Raw genomic sequence first — 8711 nt, 5'->3', positions numbered from 1 at the left:
ACCGATTCCTATCCATCGGATATGAATGAATACGAGAATAGTTATTTCTCGTATCGTATTATAAACGGCTTTTCGCGGATATAGAATGTACAATTATAAGATTAAAACTAGTTTTTTTAGCCCCGTGGTGCCGAAGGCACCGGCTAAAAAAACTAGTTTTAATCTTATGATTGTACATTTCTATATTCGTAGAAAACTGGATATAATACGATGCTAGACATAGTTTTTTCGTATGGATGAGAACCGGTTCCTATCCACCGGATTCGAATGAATACGAGAAATATAATTATTAAATATAAGTAATTTTTCTAGTTTATTTACAGACTGACACTCTATAATACAAAGTAGCTTAATGTCTATCAGTCTATCCGTCCGTCCCTTAAGATTTCGGTAACCACTGAACCGATTGGATTGTACTCTTTAAATATACATACTGGTCCTGTGGTGGTTTTACGCTATTTTCTATTGGAACACCCCAATCCCCCTCCAAAAAAAACAAACAAAAAATCCCCAATATTTTGTTTATTGTGAAGTCAGTGCCATAAAACTACTGGCAGAACCAGTAGTTCTTATTTTTTTTTGTTTAGAGGCAAGTGGCGAAGCCGCTAGTCTATAATACAAAGTAGAACAACAATGTCTGTCTGTATCCATCCGTCTGTCCCTTAAGATTTCGGTAACCACTGAACCAATTGGATTCTAATCTTCAGGGAATATACATACTGGTCCTGTGGTGGTTTAAAGCTATTTTCTGGGGGGCTGAGACATACCCCAATCCCCCCCCCAAAAAAAAAATTCCCCTCAATTTTTTTTCTTCTCGAAATGGAAGCAGGCTCACCCAATTTTTTATTTATTTTTTTAAAGTACCTCTTGGCGCAAAGCTAGGGGCGAAGCTGCTAGTAGCAAATAAAACATTTATAAAATATGAATGGTTTTATTATTAGTATCATTTTATGTTTTACAAACAACATTATAATTCCCAATCAAAACTTAGATAAACAAATTCTTTTTCTTACAGTGTATCCAAATTAATTCAATACCTAATGCTGCCAGACCTAAGAGAAGGCCCAGAAACAAAACAAGAAAGAGACCTCCCAGACTTCTCAGGCATAAAGTACTCACACCTTCCAATATTGGTTCCATATCATGGGAATGGCCATAATCATGATCTTTGTTATCCTTCCACCATTTCTGCTTGAGCCTGTCCAGTGTGCCATTTTGTCTCAGGTATATTATTGCACTTGTTATTGCTGGCCTCAGTAAAGATCCTTTCTTCATTGCTATACCATAACTAATGGAATTTAGATTTTCTCCAATCTTCACAAGGTTATGATTTCTCTCCGTATGGTATTCTATGCTTGTAGATTCCATGAAGAATGCATATTGACCCTGTTCTTCAAGAACTTTTTCCACGCCATGCTCAGTGGAATCTGGTAGACACTCATCACATTCTTTCATTTTGAAGTACATTCTTTTATAGAATGGATCTGAATGGTCATGAAAAAATTCCAGAGTTGATCCTGATTGTATTGATCCATACATGACATTAGACTTGGCCAGGTCATGGATAGAAGATATTGGCATTTTCATTCTTTCAATTGTTAGAAATGCTGCTAAATTTGCTGTATAGCATTCAATGATTATAACAATAAAGAACCACCAAAAGCATGCAATGGTTCTGGTTGAGAATGCAATGGGCATAAAGTTACATCCTTGTTGGACCCAGCTTGCCATTAGAAACCACATACAATGCCTGAGAGATGCAAAATCACTTTTACCTTCAGCAGAATCTAGTTTAGCTGTTTCAAATGGTGATATGTTGGCTATTAGATACATAATTAATGATACTACCAAGCCACTCACAAGCATCATCCACCATACGGATGATGAAAATGGTGTCAGGAATGAAAATAAATCATGTGACCTAGATTGTTCTTCTGAAACATAAAGTATAGAGATCCCCAGGTCTAGGAAGGGCATGGAAAAGTCAACGACCTTTTCTCTGTCATAATTGATAGTAAGATCAGCAACAGCAAGATCAGCTCTTCCATCTATAACATCTCCAATAATGCCAGACCAGTTACCATTGTCATCAACAACTCCATATTCATTTTTAACAACTATTGTGTACTTAAAGTCAACAAGTTTAGCAACTTCCTCTATTAGATCCATTGCAAAGCCTTTGTAAATGGGCCTTTTCTCCTTAACATCCTTCATCACATATGGATCACTAAGAACTGTTGCAACTACTAGATCAGCTTGGGCATTATTAATCAGAGGTTCAAACCAGTTGTTTAGTTCCACATGATCTGAACTATATGACAAGTTGTGCATTTGTCAACAAAAGATTTTATTTATACCCATGATAATTGTTACAATATTTAAAAGATTTTCATTTAGGAAGTATATAATGAAAACCAGATATGTTTATTTTAACTTATCAAAACTTTTTTTATTTTTATGTCATTTTCAATAAAAATAAGAACAGCTGATTATGAAAATCAAAGGTCTTGGATATCATTAATCACTTAATTTCCTTAATGATCAATATCTTTCATTATTTTAATTTTGCTTGACTTGCACAACCTTTACCTTGACATGTACAATCCTTGTTTTTTGTTCCAAATTCCATCATGGAATCTTTGTCCTAACTTTATATGCAAAATATTAAGATCAAAGTTGGCCCTTTTGCCATTTTCATCAAGTTCTACGATTCCAGACCTGCCCAGAAAAGACGAATTCAGCATTTTCTTCATTAAAGGTTGACCAGATTTCCAATATTGTGGGTTAGAACACGATGACATGTTAATTGGTTCTAGCTGATGAGCTTTTATTACCTTAGCAATTCCTCTTGATAACAATTTGAAGCTATCTGATAGTAGGTTGAAGATCAGATTCGTTGTTTCATTAGTTTTCAGGTTTAAAAGAACAACACTTGCACCAAGTTTTAAGTAATTTCTAATATATCTATCCTTCAAATTTAGACAGGGCAGTATAAATGTTTTGTTTGAAAACACCAAACCTGTTATAGAAAGTACATATTTATTTCAATAGTAAATGATAGCTTACTCCCATATATAAAAAAGTTTTTTCAAAATAACCAAAAAAATTGTTTTTTGACTATCAACAATAATGTATAAACAGCTTGACTTCTAAATACTAATTTTATTCTACAGTATCTATACAGCATAACCTAATCCTAAATACTTTATCTATAAAAGTAAGCTTTAATTTTGAATGATAATTTAATAAAAAAGAAAATAATTTTTTTCATATAAAATGTTAAATACTAAAATTTATGTATATTAATGTATTTTAAACACTCCCCCCTGCTGATATTGTCTCTTGCTAAAAAAAATCCCTTCTAGTTTACTTTTAACATCCAACTAAGCTCAAGGTTGATCATATTATTTTCTTCTTTTTTTAGCAACATTTCTGCCTTTATAGTTCTACAAATTTCTTTATTTCTACCTATCTTTTAATATGTAAATTAAATTAATATAATTTATGTCATTTAGACTGATGAGGGTGCAATGTCCACCGAAATATATTTCAATAAATAGCTGGGAAGTATCAAAGACTTTTTCACTCAGTGAATTTAAAAAATAAAGAATTCCATTTATAGAATTGATTAGGTCAACTAGTTTAAAATATTTCAGGTAATTTCTTATTATGTTTCTTTCATAAAATTACATGACTGTTTTCCATTTTTGGGGGAAAATAAATTTATGAATTTGGCAATATATTACTAGATCCTAAAAGTTTTCAAGAATAAATCACATAATGTACTAGCTTTCCTGCATTCATAGCTTCATCAAGGAACTTCTTCCCAGTTTCTTTATCACATCTACTTAGTATAATATTCTTTATGTGCCTCTCATTAATACTTTTAATTGACAGATTTCTGGCAGACTGGAAAACAAATTGTCTTAGTTTAGTTTTGTGTTCAAGATATGGGTTAATATCAGTTGGATTGTGATAGTAAATTAAGCTTAGATCAGTACTTGATTCCATTTGATCTATCACTGCTTCAGAAATAAATTTTAAGCTTGGAAATAAACTTATTACATTTGTTTGATGAGATTCAGTTTTATCTGAGATTATCAATATCAAAGGTATGCCAAAATTGGACACTAGAAAATAAAACAAATTAAATATTAATATAAAGATTTTTGCATAAAAAAATAATCTAAATGTACAAACCTATAGATTGGATATCATCATTTTCTTGAAGAGTAGATATAACTGCTACCAAGCCATTTTTAAGAGCATAACAGACACTGTTTAGAAGGCCAAGAGTATCATTAGGATCAATTTCTACCACAATAAACTCTAATTTTAATGCTCTGTCAACCTGTAAAATTTAAAAAATCTGTACAGAAATTTTCTAAAATGTACAATTACATTAAAATACTATTTTGCATTAGGAAATCATAAAAATTGCTGTCTTAAGAATGTTAGTGTTAACTGGAAATTGTAATAGCAGAATGCATCAAAATCTATATTAGGAGACATCATTATTTAATTGCATTTGTAATATAACAAGGATGACAGCATCCATATAAGCGAAGCCCTGAAACGGTAGAACAAACAAACATTAACACTTGTAGAGTGTCAGAAGTGAATAAGCATAATATTAATGCATAAGTCCAAACAAATTTGTTGCAAAACTGTACAATATACATATTGTGGTAAGCATGTTTTAAATGGATATAAGTACTTTTTGGTAATAATTATAGAGTTGCTATGTTTCCTAAATCATACCCAATAATTAGAGGAATCATTATGCAAAATTTAAAATCTATAGGACAATTCTAAACTGTTTAAATTAAAGATAAGAGCTAACTGTCCGGAACGGATGGACTGACCAACCCTAATTATAGAAAAGCTATGATAAATAATACCTTATTATAAGCATGTACTGATTCATTCACATGAAATTTCATATTTCGATCATGCTCATCTATCAGAATTCCAATTTGGAATGTTCTATTATCCTAAAATTTTGTTAAATTGTTTTTTTTTATATAATAATCAATAAAAAGCTTTGTTTATTAAACTTTTGTTGATTGTTAGTCTGTAAGCCAATAAGTATGTAAAGTTTGTGTTAAAAAAAAAGGAATCTTAAATCTTATATTGAGAACTCAGTTCAGTAGTTATCGATATCTTAACGGATAAACAAATAAACCTATAACCTTATTACATTTATCATAATTAATGACATCTTGACTTAAGAACAATGTTTAACAAACAAAACAATTTATTCCATTAAAAACAACAAGTTTTTAAAGAAATTGAAACCCCATTATTTTACACGGATTAAAAATAAAGGGGAATTGTCAGTTTTTTTCATGATGCCTAACCCGCAGGGGGGACCTAACCTTGATGGACCAACATGCACCCAATATACTTAACCTAAAGCAAAACATTAACAGACAAAATAAACACTATTTTTCTCCCCTTTTTAAAATTAACTCAAAATAAGAGGAAGAGAGGGGGGGGGTCTAAGATCGTCTAGGAACTTTAAGGGAAACCAACTGAAATTATTTTACCTTGCTAATTGGATAATTTGTTTGGAGACTAGCTCTTACTCCACCAACGTTTTCTCTGTTATTTGATTTAACTCCTGAAATAACATTTAAAACAGTTATAATTATGAAAAAAAAGTATCTATACTAGCCATACTTAAAAGTAGAAGGATAATGGATTTATAATATAAGTGGATGTTATGACAGGTGCAAACTGTCGTCTATTTAGCCTGCCAACATGAAACTCATTTATTGATCAGTTCGTTCATCCATCAGGAGGGAAGGGGTTATTTCACTATTTATCGCGGCAAGTTTTACTATATAAGAATACTTGAAAATATGTTGTAACATGCAAGTAATAATAAATCCATTAACGGGATTTCTGTAGCGTAAAATATATATATAAATATATATGTGTTTCCTAGCAAATTTGATTAGTTTTATATGTAATTTTAACAAATAAACTGACCTTTTAATACGTTGATCAAACAAATAATAAAAAAGATTTTTGTTTTCATGGATAACATTTTCTTATGTTTAGTTTAAACTCACATGTCTTGTCTAACTTGGTCAGTATAACTGAAGCAGTAAATATATACGCCTTGTATAAACAAACTGCCTGTAATTTTTCAGGGAGGGGACATTGGACTGAAAATAATGCTGGTACCCAAAGTTTTATAAAAAAGATATCTTATTAGTTGGATTAAAAACTTTATGTATTTTTATATACAATCATAATTAGTTTAAAAAGTAAAAACCTTTAGAATCCAAGCTTTGGTATAACATTAATATTCAGGAGTATTTTTTTGTTGAGTTTAGACATCAGTTTTTCATCCATTGTCCTTTCCCTTGAAATCCCTGGTGATCCCTTGGTGTGCAGTTAAACTTATCAGAGATCTAAAGGGATAAGACAATGGTCAATAATTAGAAATACATTCCCAATGATGATACACAAATTTACCCCGTCTGTAGGTTACAATTTGTGGTTGAAGCGTTTAGACACTCAACTTAATGAACCAACCAATCAAAATTAAATAAAAGTCCCCAAAGTTGTCGACAAATAAGAAAACAAAATAAGACTAGTGTAATAAACATCCCAATAAACCCTCCCTCCGTGCAATCTTATAAGTCATAATTATTATAGAAATTTAAATAAAATCGAATGAATATGACAAATGAGTTTAGTAGGGCAAAAATAGAATAAAGTATCATAGATTTAAATCTTCGACAGTTTGATTGTCAATAAATCACTAAATATCACATTTTCGTTATAAAGCTGATTTCATTAGATAATTTGTGTTAGGTATAAAATCTAGAATAAAAAAATAGATTTTACTCTAGAGCAGTTCCATATTGACAGGTCCTAACTTTAGAATATCTGCGAAAATTGAAAATTAGTATTTAATATCAAAAATCAAATTACCTGAAAAATTTAAAATTACAATAAACTCATCTAACCAAGATTTGATAGTAAAACCTAAAGTTTTTTGGCCAACGAATGAGAAAATGTGTTTTCAAAATTTACATTCCAATGACCACTAACTCTTGTTTTCAATCTCGAAACTTTTGCTAAAATATTTTAACCCCAACCTTTTACACTTACGAAGGGATACTTTTGTGAAACTCCAAAAGAAAATTTGCTCAAATATAAACGAAAACTATGAGTTTTTGGTCTATTCTATAAGATTAAAATTTTTATTTTGATTTAAAAAGTAAACATTTTGAGTTTTTAAGTAGATTTTTGTTAAAGGGGGGGGGGGGCGAAAGTGACACTTTTTGAAACCAAAACTAAAAGTCAACAAAGGAACTCAACTAAAAAAAGAGTTACAGGTCTGAGATTTTGCATGGCAGTTGCTTTATAGGGGTACACTATGGAACTGTGAAGAAACGGCGGCGCAACCGCCGAAAACCGCCGTTTCCCGCCGAATTTTTTTTTGCTTTTTCTCGGCGGTTTTCGGCGGTTGCGCCGCCGTTTCTTCAGTTCCATATTGTACCCCTATAAAGCAACTACCATGCAAAATGTCAGACCTGTAACTCTTTTTTTAGTTGAGTTCCTTTGACTTTTAGTTTTGGTTTCAAAAAGTGGCACATCCGCCTCCCCTCTTTACTTCATTTTTTGTTTATTTATGTATGATGCAATATTCTATTGCAAAAAATACATCTTGTATATTTAATTTTGACGTAGATAGGTGCAGAATAGACTTCAAGATTCAATTTTAAACATATTTCCCTCTTATTTTCTATATCTAGCTAACATAAACTCTTATTTTTACAAACTTTTTATATTTATCTTTCAGACTTTAAAAATTTTCTGTTTCAAAAAGTTTTGACGTAATAATAAATTTGAAAATATTTAATTTATAACCATGAAGTGACCAGTAGGTACATTCCCTGAAAAGCAGAGCCCAATCGGTTCTGTAAACTATATTGGCCTCCAAAGTTTCAAAACATGTCCCGTCATTCGTTGACTTCAAATTCTTAAGGATCTATGTTGTTTTGTAATAGTTCGCTACAAACTAGTAGTGAGAACCTTATTACAATAGGGGTATTTTTGTTCATCATAATTGAGAGGAGGGGGCAAGGACGTCCAAGGCAGGGAGTGCAGGCAACCCAAAGTTTTAAAATTTTTAGAGTGTCAGAACTTTATAAGCAGACATCGCTTTTGACATTGGACCTCTCGTGTTAAAATTCATCCTTCAAATAATCAGATATATATAAAAATTATATCATACAAAAAGCTGTTCACAAAATAGTTATTTACTAAGTATATTTGCGATTACTTTTATTTAATGAAATCTTCCAATTTTTAACATTTACAAAATGGCCTGCTTTATTGCATCAAGATCCATGACAGATCTATATAGGAAATAAACGTCTATAAATAAGCTCGAGTCTTCCAATGGTAAAGTGTTTAAAACTCATAGTGCTCCAATAATCCATAATAAACTCTCATTGACCAAAGCGATAAGACCTTTATTCTATTTGTTTATGGAATGAAATAAGTTTTTCACTTCATGTAGATATTTGAATTACATTGAAGTATTTAATCCTTATTTCATAAATAAAAAATATACGTTCATAATAGAGTAAATCTAAGAAAACTCTATTTTAAAAGAATTCGATTGTGGCGACACTTCCTTTGTGTTAAAATATTAAAACAAAAATTTTAATCATATTAACCCTTTG

General features: G+C 30.9%; 1 protein-coding gene across 1 annotated transcript; it reads right to left on the bottom strand.

Annotated features, from left to right (window-relative positions):
* Positions 1–935: 935 nt before the first annotated feature.
* Positions 936–6101, bottom strand: LOC145327437 (glutamate receptor ionotropic, kainate 4-like). Its single transcript, XM_080170987.1, has 8 exons — positions 5995–6101; positions 5550–5623; positions 4902–4994; positions 4201–4351; positions 3787–4130; positions 3371–3383; positions 2590–3019; positions 936–2311 (listed from the first exon to the last, which is right to left on the bottom strand). Exons 1-8 carry the CDS (start codon positions 6050–6052, stop codon positions 988–990), a joined length of 2487 nt encoding a protein of 828 aa, XP_080027113.1. The 5' UTR covers positions 6053–6101; the 3' UTR covers positions 936–987.
* Between the last annotated feature and the right edge of the window lie 2610 nt (positions 6102–8711).

Source organism: Acartia tonsa, chromosome 9 (genome assembly GCF_053477335.1).
Source record: "Acartia tonsa isolate MP-2025a chromosome 9, ASM5347733v1, whole genome shotgun sequence".
NCBI classification, from domain to species: domain Eukaryota; kingdom Metazoa; phylum Arthropoda; class Copepoda; order Calanoida; family Acartiidae; genus Acartia; species Acartia tonsa.
The sequence above is the reverse complement of the archived record's forward strand: the minus strand, read 5'-3'. Positions and strand labels throughout refer to the sequence as shown.

What these genes read in the sequence shown, in the direction of transcription:
- LOC145327437 (XM_080170987.1), bottom strand. Translation starts at nt 6,052, where the DNA reads ATGTTATCCATGAAAACAAAAATCTTTTTTATTATTTGTTTGATCAAC. An exon ending in TTTGATCAACGTATTAAAAG is followed by an intron (nt 5,624 to 5,994) that starts GTCAGTTTATTT and finishes ATGTTATTTCAG; the next exon opens with GAGTTAAATCAAATAACAGA. An exon ending in CAGTACATGCTTATAATAAG is followed by an intron (nt 4,352 to 4,901) that starts GTATTATTTATC and finishes TAAATTTTACAG; the next exon opens with GTTGACAGAGCATTAAAATT.